General features: G+C 44.3%; 1 protein-coding gene across 2 annotated transcripts in view; it reads left to right on the top strand.

Moving 5' to 3' along the window:
- Positions 1-15859, top strand: part of TSPAN5 (tetraspanin 5) — a 180184-nt gene that overhangs the window by 153586 nt on the left and 10739 nt on the right. For both annotated transcript variants that reach the window (XM_025385120.1, XM_025385121.1), the window contains exon 3: positions 11395-11541. In XM_025385120.1, the coding sequence (XP_025240905.1) occupies positions 11395-11541 (147 nt within the window). The remainder of the gene's footprint in view (positions 1-11394; positions 11542-15859) is intronic.

Here is a 15859-nt window from a genome sequence, read left to right as displayed (position 1 = left end):
CAGGCTCAGATCCCTGCTCTGTCACTGGGCTGACCTGGGCTACCTGGGCGTGTTAGTTCCTCTCTGTGTCTGTCTCCTAACATGGGTAAGAGTGCCTGCCTGGCTGGTTTCTGGTGAGGGTGAAATAGTCCAGGTAGCCCAGTGCCTGGCTGGAGTCACTGCTAAGCAGTATAGCTCTTTTGGTGCCGCTTTTGTTCGGGCCTTCAGCAGATCTCACCTGGATCACCCCAGAGCCTGACAGCTGCTTCCACAGCACCTGTCACCTGAGCGGGCTTCTAAGTTGAGAATGGCCTGGAGCTTCCTCTGCTCCAAACGCCTTCAGATGCAAACCCAGCCTCGCCCAATCAGCCTCTTCATCTCCTCTCACCGCTTGTCATGTAGAGGCCCCACTGGGCCAGATCCTGTCACTTTGTCTCCAGTCTTGCTGGTAGGACCTTCTGTCCCTCCCCATGCACCCCCATAACACCCACTGCTTGTGCCTCTGCTCTGTGCACTCTGTTCTTAACCGTCTCCCCTCTAGACTCAGCTCCTGAGGGTGCCGCTGTATGTTTTGCTAGAAATACCCTTGACTAACATAATACCTGGCTACTCACAGGTGATCCTCATGAAAGTATTTGCTCAATAAATGAACGAGTCGCGTATCTTTGAGGTCCTAGAATAGAGGATCACCTGCCGCTAGTCCAGACTTCACCTTTCTTCACTTGAGTTTTGGGGCACCATGATCAGATGCTGTTTTAGCTCAGGCTGCTGTAACAAAATACTATAGACTGGGTGGCCTAAATCACAAATATTTCTTCCTCACAGTTCGCCAGGCTGGGACGTCCAAGATCAAGGTGGTGACAGATTCAGTTCCTAGCGAGGGCCCTCGGTTTGCAGCCACCTTTTTGCTGTGTACTGGCATGGTAGAGTGAGAGAGGGAGGGCCCTGGCCTCTTTCTTTTCTTTTCTTTTCTTTTCTTTTTTTTTTGAGATGGAGTCTGTCTCTGTCGCCCAAGCTGGAGTGCAGTAGCGTGATCTCGGCTCACTGCAACCTCCGCCTCCTGAGTTCAAGCAGTTATCCTGCTCAGCCTTCCAAGTAGCTGGGACTACAAGGCACATGCCTGGCTAATTTTGGTATTTTTAATAGAGACGGGGTTTCACTGTGTTGTCCAGGCCGGTCTCAAACTCCTGACCTCATAATCTGCCCGCCTCGGCCTCCCAAAGTGCTGAGATTACAGGCGTGAGCCACTGCGCCCAGCCTCTTCCTTTTCTTGTAAAGACATGAATCCCATCATGGGGGTCCCACCCTCATGACATCTTCCAAACCTAATTACCTCCCAAAGGCCCCACCTCAAAATACTACCATACTGGGGCTTAGGGTATCAAAATGTGAATTTGGGGGAGACATGAACATTCAGTCCATACCAGAGCCTCTATTAAATCTTTCAGCTTAAACTTTACACCTAGGCAAGAATGTTTCTAGGTATGTCTCCCGTCTTCTGAATGTAAATGAAACTATCTGGAATGGCTGAGAGCAGGGGTGATTTCTGAAAGGCTGCCCTTTTGCATGTGGCTGTTTCCGTGTTGATGGGGCAGTCGCTCCCACCAGAGTGGGTAGGGATGGTGGTTTCCCTGCCTGTGAGCAGTGCCAGCTGATGGAACTTGGTACCGCTGGCCTCCCCAACAGCTACTTGATTGCAGGATTTTATGGAGACCTGAAAGATGACCGCCCCTCCTCCTCCTCCTCTCCTCAAAGGCAGGTCATGGCCACTTTTTAATCTGCAAAAAAAGCATTACTTGAGTTTCACTGATGACCTTTTTTGACAAGAAAAAATGGGAAGGAGCCATGCATCTTTGAAACTGCTAGTCGTCTTTTATCCTTGTATCTCTTTGTCAGGCATGAACTAAGCTGCTCTTGCTCCCTTACATCTCCCTGGACTGTTCAGGGCCTGACAAGCTTTCTTCTCATTCCTAGTCGTCGCTCTGGCCTCTGCAGCAGTTCCTTAGATAGATGGATGTTTGGAGTTTTACAGAGCGGCGGAGCATCTTTGACAAGTTTTTATAGGGACAGGTTCCTCTGTGGCCCTGTGGTCTCTATTTGGTCCTTCTGTGTATACTGTTCAGAACCACATTTCCAACTCTCCAGGACCACCCCTCTCTGAGTAGCTGTATTTCCTTTGAAATGTCATTCCTTGTTACCCTTTCTTGCTAGGGAAATGCTTCTCTATCTCTTACTCTAGGAAAGCTGTTGTCAGGAGGATCTGGTTTATGGAGGGATGGGTGAATCAAGAGCCAGTCTCATAAATTTCAGAGGGGTCCATCTGGCCTAGCTTTGGGTGCACATTTCATAGGCCTGTCTCTCTCTCTTTCTTATCCAGCAGTTGGAAGGAATGTGCTTGTATATGCAAAAGCAGAAGAGTCCCAGACCTTGGGGTTTATTAATGCTATTTTTGTATTTCTTTTCTGTGTGGGTTGAGAGAAGCAGCTTGCCAGGTGGCACACAGAGGCTCCTCTGTGCTGGTGATGAAAAAAAACCACAGACACTCCTGAAGTTTATTGGTGTGGAACCCTTCTGGAGTTTTGTTTGCCTTTTCATTTCTGCATGTGCATAGAAACCTCTTTCAAGAAGAAATAGTTGCTCATAACATATTCCTTTAATTGCAGAAGCATGGGGAAGAAGCTGCTTAAATTCCAGAGACAGCTGAATGAATAAGGCAGTAATGAGGAGAGGGAAGCTTGGCTGGTTTGTCTTTTTTTTTTTTTTTTTTTTTGAGACAAAGTCTATCTCTGTCGCCCAGGCTGGAGTACAGCGGCATGGTCTTGGCTCACTGCAAGCTCTGCCTCCTGGGTTCATGCCATTCTCCTGCCTCAGCTTCCCAAGTAGCTGGGACTACATGCACCCGCCACCACACCTGGCTAATTTTTTGTATTTTTAGTAGAGACGGGGTTTAACCATGTTAGCCAGGATGGTCTCGATCTCCTGACCTCGTGATCCGCCTGCCTCGGCCTCCCAAAGTGCTGGGATTACAGGCATGAGCCACTGCGCCTGGCCAGTTGTCTGGTTTTTCACATTCTTACTGAGACATACTATGTTCATCAAACCACTGAACAGCCAGATCTAAAGGGGATAGAACATAGTTTAGCCACTGGAAGGTCACTCCGGAGTGGTGACTGACAACCAGTGTGCCAGTCAGCACCTCAGCAACAGAGGTGTCCTTTCTCCTGGTTCCATGTGCCACCATCGGGGCAACACAACTGCTAATTGGCAACACCACTGCTGTCTTACCGCAGTCACTGACTCCTCCCTGCTCTCTTCTCTGCTGCACCACTTCTCAGTACCCTAAGCTTCCACCACTCATGACTTCTGCCTACTCCTGGCTTCAGCTTCTTCATGGCCTCCCCCTTCTGCCTTTTCTCTCCATGTCTTAGATTATTTCCAATTCTCCCCCCAAAAAGATCTTATTAACAAGTCAGTGATGGTCACCTCTGTTAGGCATGATCATCAGGTGTGGCCATGGCTTTCCTTAGAGGGGGTCAGGCAGGGCAAGGACCCAGAGCAAAACAGTTTCTTCTCCAGAGCAGTTGGGTTAGACACTCCTCCTGGGTGCTTCTACAGTGTCTGGTGTCTTCCTCTTGTTCTAATAATTATATTATTAATATAATAGTGATAACTGATGATGGCAATACACTTTTATTGAATTCTTACTATGTTCGAAGCACTTCACATCGTGTTTGGGTTTACTTGGATTGTCTCTATCATCTTCATTATAACCTTAGAATGTAGAGTACCATTTTCACAGATACAGAAATTGAGGCTTAGGCAGATGAGGTAATCTGCCTAAGATGACACAGGTAGTAAGTGTGATCTTAGGCAGGTTACCTCATCTGCCTAAGCCTCAATTGGGCTTAGGATTGGGTTTCAAGACAAGCTAGTCTGTATTATAGTGTCTGTCTGTTTGTCTGTCTCCCTCATCGTCCAGGCTACCCCACTGAGTTTTGGATTTACTTGGATCCCAGGGGATACTGGAGGTGAGCCACACTGGCTTAAGTACAGTTCAGGAGGAGGTTGACTCTGGAATGCTCTCTCTGCGCCACTCTAGAGCAGGCTAGTCTTAAGTGGCTGGAATATCACAGTCTCCCTTGTACCATGATGGGTGCAAATGGATACACTGTTGCTTGTTGGCTCTCTAAACTTCTGTTATAATGCTATTGCCTCAGACATGGACCACTAATGTGTCTTATTTATTTCTTCTTAGATATATACTGGTCTTTTTGCTAAGTTAGGAGAGATGCTGTCTGGTTCTTAGTGGATAATGGAAATCTCCTACTGCAGAATCATCTCTTAAAGCCTTCAAATGGATAAGCCAGAGCTAGTTGTCCAAAAGCTAATTTGCAGAATGGACAATTTGTTGAATATATTTTTTCTTTCAACTTTTTAAATTGACTGCTATTCATTTTGTCTTTATAGCAGCATTTTATGTTATGGTCAATTTGTTTTTTGCCTCTGCTGCCTGCTGCAACAACAGCTGTAGACTTTAGAGGCAGGAGAAGAGAAGATTAAGGATCCTAAGAAGAATATTGACATAGCATATAGTCTGCATATGAAGAATTCTTATGAATACATTCATTTATATCAGTTCTTACTAACAAAATCTTAATGTATTAATAATATATATGTATAGGAATTCTTCCCACACAGCATTCTGAATCGATCATCTTGAATATATTTTTCTCATCACCTGCAGTCTTGGTCTCTGGCTCTCTCTCTCTCTTTCTGAATCTTTCTCTTTCTGCTACTACTGTTCAGAATCTCACTTTCGTATGTCAGATAAAACAGATGGAAATAACTGTGTGGCCCATTACTCTGCTTCTTGCTCATTTATCCTTGTTCCAGTTAGATTCAGCTTCATGGGCTATTTTCTGACGTTATGTGCAAAGTCTAGTACCCTTGACATCTTTAGCCCCCAGGGCTTGCTCTGCTTTTAGGATTCAGGTAGGAGAAGGATGAGAACTTCCTATGGAATATAGATGCCAAGCTCTGTGTGTGCCCTTGTGGCATAAACAGGTACAGAAGAGAGTAGTCGGATAACATTTTGTATTTATTTGCTTATTTATGTTTTATTACTTTTTGAGATGCGATTTCACTCTGTTGCCCAGGCTGGAGTACAGTGACGTGATCATAGCTCACTGCAGCCTCCAACTCCTGGGCCTAAGTGATCTTTCTGCTTCAGCCTCCCGAGTAGTTAGGACTACAGGCACACACCAGTGCACCTGACTTATTTTTAAATTTTTTCTAGAGATGGGGTCTTGTTTTATTGCCCACGCTGGTCTCGAACTTCTGGCGTCAGGCAATCCCCCTACCTCAGCCTCCCAATGTATTGATTTTTTTCCGTGTTTGAGATTTTAAAAGTTGGTATTTAAAGTCAAGGGCTGAACATTCAAGTTTACATGCAGAATTGGAGGTTAAACCATGTTATGCATTATTTGTCAGTAACATAGACAAAGCACCTAAAAGTTCCACACAGGTTCCCCAGAACTGCTCATTTCATTGATGACGCTGAATTCATAGTGAGTTAACATGAATGAAGACTGTTTACACTGGCTTAATTACTACGTTGACTTGAAATATCAGCCAGCTGGGGAAAATGACCGTTTAAAACCCGGTGTATCCCTTTGCTCCCTATACCCACATGTTTTCCCAGCTTTGGCCACGTGTGTGTGTTTCTGTGTGTCTATGTGCATGTCTGTGTGTACATGTTTACATGCCTGTGTGTGTGTGTTTACATGCATGGAGGACTGAAGCATAGTTTATTCAAAGCTTTTGTGTTATGCAGGACTTCTCAGATGCAAATGAAGACCCAAAGAGAAGGAGTGTAAGCCATCAAGGGAGTGTATCTAAGGCTCCTGGAGTGACACACAGAGCTCTAGGGCAGGCCTCAGGAACCACTGGTCTGGGAATTTATAATGCCATCTGGATCTTCCCTCCCTACTCTTGTACTTTGTTTCTTCCTGAGCACTGGTTTTCTACTTCTCACTGCAATCTGACTTTCTTCACGTGGTAAGAAATATGACATGCTTCACAAGGCTCTGGAGTTTGGCATTTTAGAGTCTCAACCACTAGAGAAAGGTGCCTGTTCTAAATCCTGGCACCTCAGGAAGGGAATCCAGGCTTCTCAGGCCTCACCAGGCCAGTGGGATCGTATGAGATCCTGGCAGCTCTGAGGGGCCATGGAGTGAAAGGAGGGGCAAAGGCATCCTTACAAGGAGGAGGTGGTGCTGTTCCCAGAAGAAGCAGCGGGGGGCCTTAGGTTCCCAGAAGACTAGGTGTCTGCTGGTGGTGTTCTTGCACATTCCTAAGGATTTACCATGAATCTGAGTGCCTGTTTTAAATTACTTGGCAGACTTAATTGTAATCTTAGATTTTTTTTTCTTACAGCTTCTTGTCAACAACAAGGTTTAATTATAATTACTCTTCAGCAGGCATATACTAGCACTTCTTACTCATCTGTCAAATTGAGCTTAATGAAATGAAAAAGTCCAGAGAGAGACCCCATCTTTAGAACAACAGCAGACTGAATAGTCAACTCCCCATCATTTTTGTAATCTAAATCACTGTTGTCAGGATTATGTTCAGCTTTTTTGTTTTTTGTTTTGTTTTGTTTTGTTTTGACAGAGTCTTGCTCTGTCGCTAGGCTGGAGTGCAGTGGCTCAGTCTCAGCTCACTGTGACCTCTGCCTCCTGGGTTCAAGCGATTCTCCTGCCTCAGCCTCCTGAGTAGCTGGGATTACAGGCGCGCACCACCACGCCCAGATCATTTTTGTATTTTTAGTTGAGACGGGGTTTCACTGTGTTGGCCAGGATGGTCTCGATCTCTTGACCTGATGATCCGCCCACCTTGGCCTCCCAATCCCTCCATGTAGTCAAAAGCAATAAAACTGCTGCTCTTCAGGGAATGTTGGGAAATTGTGCACAGATGAAAGAATAAGTCTGTTTTTTCTCTCCTGCTAGGTAAGTAAGCCTAATCCCAAGGGGAAAAAATACTGGCTGTTGGGCATTGACTTCCACATTCACTTCTTGTGTTTCAAGATTTGAGGTAGTGATGATGGTTAATAATATATTCCTGAAAAATGCTGAGTGGATGTAAAGTGTTCTCACCACAAAAATGGTACCTATGTGAGGTAATGCATATGCTAACTAGCCAGATTTAGTCATTCCACTATTTATATATACACGCACCTCAAAACATGGACATGTACAATACACACAATTTTCTTTTTTTTCTTCTGAGATGGAGTCTCCCTCTGTCAACCGGGCTGGAGAGCAGTGGTAGGATCTCGGCTCACTGCAAGCTCCGCCTCCGGGTTCACGCCATTCTCCTGCCTCAGCCTCCCGAGTAGCTGGGACTACAGGCACATGCCGCCACACCCCGCTAATTTTTTGCATTGTCAACAGAGACCGGGTTTCACCGTGTTAGCCAGGATGGTCTCGATCTCCTGACCTCGTGATCCGCCCACCTTGGCCTCCCAAAGTGCCGGGATTACAGGCGTGAGCCACCGCGCCCGGCCAATACATAATTTTATGTCCATTTCAATTTTTTTAAAATTTAAAATAATTTAAATAGATAGATAAAGGATATATTCTTTCCACCCAGGAAAAAAAAGATTTGAGTTAGTTTTCAACTGATAACTACATGGGTCTATTCTGGATTCATTAAAAATACAGTTCTTGGTAGTCTTTCCTATGCTTTGTGGGAGATTAGTTCCCCTTCCCACTCTGTAGTATCTGTTTGCAGCTCTATGTTTGCCAGAATTTAGGATTAAATAAGTCGAACCTGCAGTCCAGCTCAGTCCCCAAATGATTGTTGTTTCCGTGGAAACAGTTGAAGGCCTCTCAATTAAAACTGCCTCTGCAGACTAGGGAGAGTAAGTATTAAAATGAGTTTGTCTGAGTAGGCAATTTTCATCCTCCAAATTAAACTCAGAGAGTGCAAATGATCTAGGAATCTCCTGACAGTTGGGATCATACTTCTTTGTCTTTGGGGCAGGGATTATTTTGATATTTCGGGCATAGGTATGTTTGCTAGCTTGCTGCTTGCTTTGCTGAGTTGCGCAGATCATTGTCTTTGTTACCCGCGGAGCTCTTCGTGTACAACCATGGATCATGGGCGAGGGTTTGGGAGCAATCTGATCTTTGTTCAGACTTGTGAGCTGCAACTAAAAAGCCCATTAAAAATGGATGAAATCATAGAACACTCTTAAAGTTGAAAGGAATCTTAAAGGTCATTAAGGCCTAATTTCCCATCCACTTTGGGAATCTTTCCTAGAACGCTGTTGACAAAGGTTCACAGCATCAGCTCCCCTGTTGGGGAATCTCGTATTTCTCAGGGCAGCCTTCTTTGGTGCATTGAACAGACTTGGTGATATTGTTAAGGGGGTCCTTGTTCTTAGAGCTCCCAAGATGGTGGCAAGCCTCTTCTTCTCTGACCTGGGGTTCTTGGCCTCAGGGATTCCAAGGAATGGAATCTTGGGCCATGTGGTGCGTGTTATAGCTCTATTTAACTCGCTTGGGATGAACCCGGGCGCTTAGCCCATGCAGGAACAATGGCGATCCTCTAGCCCGATTGGGAGCGGCAATGGGCGCCTTGCTGGATCAGGAGCACAGTGGACACCCTGCCGGATCCGGAGGGGTGGAAGTCAGCTGTGGCGTCTACAATGACGGCAATCAGCAGTGGTGGAGGGCGAGCGAAAGCTCAGTTCAAACCAGAACAAACACGGACCAGAGAGTGTGCAGTTGCAAGATTTAATAGAGTGAAAAGAGAGCTCCCGTACAATGGGAGGGGACCGAAAGGGGGTTGCCCACTCCCAGCTCAAATGCCTGAGTTTATATCCGGATCAGGGTCCCTCCCCCTGTGCTCTCAGACGATATAGGATTTCACTATTTGTTTACCTCCTGCTTTAGCCTAATTTGTATTTTAATGAGCGCTCTTTTCTACCTGATTGGTTGGTGTGAGCTGAGTTACAAGCCCCGTTTTTAAAGGTGGGTGCGGTCACCTTTCCCAGCTTGGCTTAGGAATTCTTAGTTGGCTTAGGAAATCCAGCTAGTCCTATCTCTCAGTATTAGAAATGCCTCTTTATGATGGAACTGACATTTCTGTCAGTTCTGCTACTGCCACCTCTTCTTTCTGGTGCCAAGTTAACTGTGTCTTATTCTCCCATAATTAAACTTAAAATCTTTTAAGAATGTTTTCATGTATACCCAAAGTCTTCTCTCTCTTCCCGTGACTGAGAAGGTCCATAACATGAAAACTTCAGGTACTAACATCTGTGGTTAAAGGCATTCTTGGGGGAGAGGCTGGTATCCTAACAATCCTGGGCCTTTACCACTGTTGCTTGGATTTTTTATTTTAAGTTTATTTTTATAGAGAAAGGGTTTCACTCTACTGCCCAGGCTGGTCTCAAACTCCTGGCTTTAAGCGATCCTCCCACTTCAGCCTCCCAAAGTGTTGGGATTACAGGTGTGAGCCACTCCACCCAGCCTGTTGGTTGGGTTTTGTCTGACTTCTCTGGCAAGTTTTTTCTCAGCATCATATGTATAGGTATTTCTGTGTTTTCCTTCAGCCTTTTCCCCCCTGGAGTAAATACTCATAGTTCGCTGCTTGGAAACCCAAGAAACAAAACTGGATCAAACCTTGGGTCTATGCAGCCTCGTGAAGGGTGTGGTTGCCTTCTTTGATGTCACCTAAGAAGTTAATGAATACACCCTCAATCCCAACTGCTTTAATAGCCTTTCAGCCATTTGTCTGTGACATTAAACCTTAGACTTTTTAAAATTAGGTTTAAGTTTTACATTTTAAGAGTTCTTTATTCCCCATATGCATTCTTTTCTTAATATCCTATTATTGTTCGTAAGTTGACACCCCCCTAAAGGAAGAAACAGGCAGAAAAAATAGAACAAATGAAATATGCTTCTCCAAATGTTCCTACCTGCAACCTTTAAATGGATTAAAACTTAAAACTCCTAAGTTCAGATGTTGATTAGTGCTGACTGGGATGTACTGGGAAGCAAGTGTATGGCCCCTGCTTGGTACTGAAATAGACATTGTGTACTGGTTTCAAAGAAGCAATGACGTCTGTCACCTTCAGCCAGTCACCAAACTGCTCTGAGTTCCATTTTCCTCAAGTATAAAATCGGATGATTGCTTCCTGTTCTTACAGGTTATTGGGAGTGCTTTGAAAACAATTTTTTAAATTATTAAGGCTTTACAGCAAACTATACTGTGATGCTCTGGAGGTATTTTGATTTGAGAGTACCAAACAACTTCAGTAAAATTAAAATATTGGTGATATTGGCTGTTTAAGGCCCATGCCCATCCACAGTTTCAAAATAATCTTGTAACATAGGTTCTGGGTGGTATTTGATGTGGTATCACACATAAGGGAAGAGGGGATTTCAGTAAAGAAATGTCATTGTTTGTGGAAAAGTGAAATTACTCAGGGTCTGTTTGGTGTTCTTGTGGCAGAAGAGTAAGAGTTGAAAGTGAGGAAGTAAACTTTGATTTGTAAATCTTTAAAATTCAACTCAAAGGAAGGTGGTAAGAAATACCCCAATAGCAAGCTTCAGAACAGCCACCAGAGCAAACCACACAAGGCTTTTGGGATCTCAGGCTAATAAAGGTCTCCCATGAAGCTCAAGAGTAGATCCTGAGGTACAATTTTTTTCTTGGAAAAAAAACAAAAACAAAAACAAATTTGTAGGTGTTTGTAATCGGGACTGGCTGCTGTGTTAGTTTTCAGCTTCTAGCTCGACCCTATTTCCAGAGAAATGCCAAGGGCTTTGCAGTAGGCATTTGTCTAACTTTTGCGTGTCCTGGGTCTTAAAGATGACCTCCCGCTTTCTGGGGGGTCATGGGGTATGTGTGTTTTTTATGCATCTGTCTTTTTTTGCTTGTTTGTTTTTACTGAAGACCACTTATATTTGCAGACATTGAAACCAAAGGTAACACCACATCTTCTCCTTACAGGGTCTGAGGACTGTTTCTTGGCAACTTTTTTTCTACATACAGTTTTCCCAAAAGTATGAACACATTTAGACATTGGAAAGAAAGCAGTTTCCCTCCCTCCTTCCCTCCCTCCACCCCTTCCTGCCTTCCTCCTTTCCTTCCTTTTCTTTGTTTCTCTCTTTTCTCTATCTTTCTTTCTCTCTCTTTCTCTCCCTTTCTTTCCCTCGCTTTCTCTTTCTTTCTCTTTTTCTCTTTCTCTCTTCCTTTCCTCTCTTGCGTATTAATCACATACCTGATAATCAGATGCCCTCTGCAGGTTTTCTTTGGGAGGGGAAAGGACAAATGCGATAGTCTTTACATGTTGGAAAACTGACCCCACATCCTGGTGCCTTGTTGTGTGTTCTTTTCTGCTCCCAGGGAGTTCTGTCCAACATCTCTTCCATCACCGATCTCGGCGGCTTTGACCCAGTTTGGCTCTTCCTTGTGGTGGGAGGAGTGATGTTCATTTTGGGATTTGCAGGGTGCATTGGAGCGCTACGGGAAAACACTTTCCTTCTCAAGTTTGTAAGTATCCCACTGTCTACTCTCAGATTGAGAGCCAAAACGTCACCTTCCATCAGGGGGTCACCCTATCTACAGGCAAGACAGTGAGCTGTACCAAAGGCACTGGCAAAAGTAGGGCCCAGGTCATTATTTTCGTTTGAGAGAGCTCTCTAGCCCTGACTCCCAGTCGTGCCTCCTTAATAAGTACACCACCGCCCCCACGACCACACCGTGCCATCCATGGAGATTTCGTGCATATATATCACAGACTTAGATTCTATTCCCTAAGATATCTTCAGGACTAAGGTAGGTGTATATATTTTTCTTTTAAGTGATTCCTCCCCACCGTTTTAATGCACATAGTAAGTGGGGAACTGTGCAGGTCGTTGGTTTGGAGAAACCAGGCAAAAGCACAGTGACTGTGGCCTGTCCAGATTAAATCTGTTAAGCAGTAGGTTTTGCTAAATATGGCAAAACACTAAAAGGTAAAGCTCCTTTGTCGTTAGCTGGTACAAAGTTCTCCTTTGTAATTTTTAGATGTGGTGTGGTTGGTGTGATCACTGTCTTGAGTGAATGTTTGTAGAGGAGAGGTTTCACCAGGGGGTTCATTGGTATTTAAAGTTAAAATAGAGAATGAAAAGTGAAAGCCTTTGTGTTGAAGACTCCTTTCAAAGGAGAAGAAAATGGCATGTGCCATTTATGTATCTTAAATAGGGTTGTTGAATGTAGCCAAATGTGCCTGTCAGCATGGAGCTTGGCACTCTGGTGGGCGTCTGAATCATAGCCCTCTATATGAAGCATCCATTCCCCTTTCTAAGAACAGAGAAAGGATCCAAAGCACCCACCTTCATTTGCTGAGGAAGGATGGTAGACATTTCTGGAGAACGGTTGCAGTGTAATATTTCCTGTTACCAAAATTATTCCCAACTTTTATTGACACATCATCATCCAGGGACATTTTCGTTAAAAAAAAAAAAAAAAAAATCCAAGAAGTAGTCCAGTAGTCATGTAATGTGTGATTGTCTTCCCCAGCATTTCTGCCACATCATCCTCCAGCATCTTTTCTTAAACATCCCTGAGAAGAGGGTACACGCTGTGCCCCACCCAGGGCAGCCCATTTCTGAGCAGCTCTGGCTCGGAGAAGCTTTTGGAGGCTATTTAACCTGAAAATTAGCATGACTCATTCTAACAAGGAAAACCAAGGGGTACCTGGTCTTACAGATAAGTTCACAAGCAGCTGGTTCTCTCTTGTGGATACACTGGACCACAGTGGCTGTAGCTAGTTTCCTAAGACTCCATCTGCCTTATCTGCCAGATCCCTCCTTTGCTACACACACACACACACACACACACACTCTCTCTCTCTCTCTCTTTTTCTCTCTCTCTCTCTCTGTCTCTCTCGCTCTCTCTTTCTCTCTCACACACATACATACACACACAACCAAATGCTTCATTCTTCACCTAGTCAGAAACCTGGGGAGCCCCCAGGAGAGCTCTGTCCCTGATCGCCACCTGCCAACCTGCCAGTCTTCTTGGCATGAGACATCTCAGTGCTCCCGTGTTCAGCTCACCTTGCCAGCTTACCTCGCCACCTTTCCTGTAGCCTCATTGGGTCCTGGTCATACTCATCTGTTGCCAGTATTTTATTGGTTTCAGCCTCCATGCCCCAAAATGTGGGATCCTTTTTTTTTTTTTTGAGATGGAGTTTCACTCTTGCTGCCCAGGCTGGAGTACAGTGGCGTGATCTTGGCTCACCGCAACCTCTGCCTCCTGGATTCAAGTGATTCTCCTGCCTCAACCTCCCGAGTAGCTGGGATTACAGGAGCCTACCACCATCCCTGGATAATTTTTTTATTTTTAGTAGGGATGGCGTTTCACCATGTTGGCCAGGCTGGTCTTGAACTCTGGACCTCAAGTGATCCACCTGGCTCAACTTCCCGGAGTGCTGGGATTACAGGCATGAGCCACTGCACCTGCTCAGTCCCGTTAATTGTGATTTACTTTAATATAGTTTCATTTATAGTGGTAACCCCTTTAATATAGTTTATCATTTCTTATAATTGAAATGTCCAGTGTTGACTGAATAGGCAGAAAACTACACATTTCTCTAAATCAACACCTTAATTTATAAAGTCTCATGTTGGAAATGAAGAGAATTGTGTTGTTTCTTGGCTTTTGAGACTTGGAAAATATCTTAAAAGGCGTCTCTCCATTTAGTACAAACAATAAAAACTGGCCTGGAATAATCTTCGAACAGGAGGTATGAGATAAGTAGTAAGTAAATGTCCACAGGACTCCAAATAGCTCCAAAGATCTGATGCCCCTAGGAGAACTGCTGAGGGAAAATCCAGGAACTAAGATACTGCAAAATGGAAATAGACCTTCTTAGCTGACCGAGGCTCTAGGATGAAGCCTGTGAGTCAGTCTCTGCACCTTTGGAAATAGAGGAAATTAGCTCAACAGGGCCTGGGGCATGTAGGTATCTGCCAAATATTTTATATGAATTGAATTTGGACTCAACTTTCGGTATGTTATATTATGTAACATGAAGAGAAAATTTACCAGGGGAACTGTAAAATGCAATTAACCTTTATGGAGGTGAGAACAAAAAGCAAATTAAAATCTTTCCCTGACTTGGTGTTTCCTGCGTGTGCTCATGCATGCTAGCTATAATTTTGTCATTTCTGTACTGTGATAATTCATAATTCATATTTACATGCTTAAGGTGGTACCTAATACAGGGCAAGGAGTTATTTACACTGTAGGGTAGGCATTGAGCAGAAGTGGTGTGATATTTTTTCTGGTCATTTTTCTAGATTGGGGAAGGTTTAAATTGAAATTATTGGCATCACCGATGATAATTAAGAACTGTTTAAATTCCATTTCTGGTGAGTTCATGAAGGATATATAACCAGGAACTCTAGGGAAACTTGAAGGGCTGAGCCGGAGGGTCTAGAATTGGGGCCTAAACCTGGGAGTCAAAAAGCTTTGCCAAGCGCTTATTTCCACCTTCCACCCCTCCTCCCATGCCCACCCTCACAGAGCAGTACTCGGCACCCTAGACAAACACTGTGAGATCTGCAGACATCTAATGTCTGCAGATACCCACTCCCTGTCCGAGCCTTCCTAATCATGTAAGACTGGGACATCTTTGAAAGCAAGGGGTATGGTCTTATTCATCCTTGCTTCTGCAAAGCCCACCTCCCTCGGGGCCTGACCCATTGTGGGTCATTCAGTAGATGTTTGTTGAATGAATAAATGTTTTTTGTCTTTTGTTCTTTTAATGAGTAACTGTTGTTTCCTTTGCACCCCTCCCCAATACGTTTTCTCTTGGCTGGCAGCTCCTTGTCTGCTTGCTGAAGGTAGAGCCGCAGGTCACCTGAGCACTCCCTGCCTCCTCAGCTGCTCACTGTTCTGCATGTGGCCTTGAGGACCTCTGCCCAGCAGTTGTGGCACCATGTCTCCCTCTCTGCTGTTGTCACCAGAAGTTTACCCGCAGTGTACCCTCTGTTCATTGTACCTTCTCTGTTCAGTGTACCCTTCACAGCTCATTTCTCATAATCTATTTTAACAACAAATTTTGAAAAGGTTAAGAATACAGGATGGTAGGAGGTGGAAGAAACAGTGGGCGTGAGCAGTAAGTCGATATGACTAAGCTGAGACTCTTCTGAGTCTTCTAGATGGAAGGGAAATTTCTCCAGAGTTACGGGCAGTTACCACATTGCCTCATGGTCTTGAGCCCTTCTTTCAGACGTCTTGTTGTCTGCATTAAGCAGAGTCTCCCTTTGGCTGCATTTTGATGTCACTTAAAAGGTTGCTGGGGCCCATGCTTCCTAGAGGAAGGCAAGCCCAGCTAGCATTCCCAGGAAAGCCCTCAACTGAGGGTTTCATTTTGTTTTTATGATGGGAAATAACTTTCATTTCACAGTCACTGCCCATCCCACTACTTCCTCTTTGACCCCTTCATCTAAGATGAACACATGTGTTACTTTACCCTGTATAGTAGGTGCAAAAGAGAATTAAAATGGTGTCTGAATCCATAAAAGAAATATATTGCATAGAGAATCAAGGCCACAGTAACAAATGACAGGCGATCTTAAAATATTGGAATAATCTATCTTTCCAGTTACAGAAGCTTACTAGAGATGATGGCAGGTCATTGTTCAAGCATCTGGCAGTACATTAATCATGAGAAATCCATTAGGCCTTAATGTGGGTCTAATGAGAAATTCTTATCCATGTTTGCTTATGGGCTTTGTTGGTTAATTACCAAATGGACCACTAGAGACCCTAAAATGTGATTATGAAATGATTTTTAAAAGTCCTTTCTTGGAGTGTA

This window comes from Theropithecus gelada, chromosome 5, assembly GCF_003255815.1.
Source record: "Theropithecus gelada isolate Dixy chromosome 5, Tgel_1.0, whole genome shotgun sequence".
Classification (NCBI taxonomy): domain Eukaryota; kingdom Metazoa; phylum Chordata; class Mammalia; order Primates; family Cercopithecidae; genus Theropithecus; species Theropithecus gelada.
Note: the sequence above shows the minus strand (reverse complement) of the source record. Positions and strands in the feature narration are given on the sequence as shown.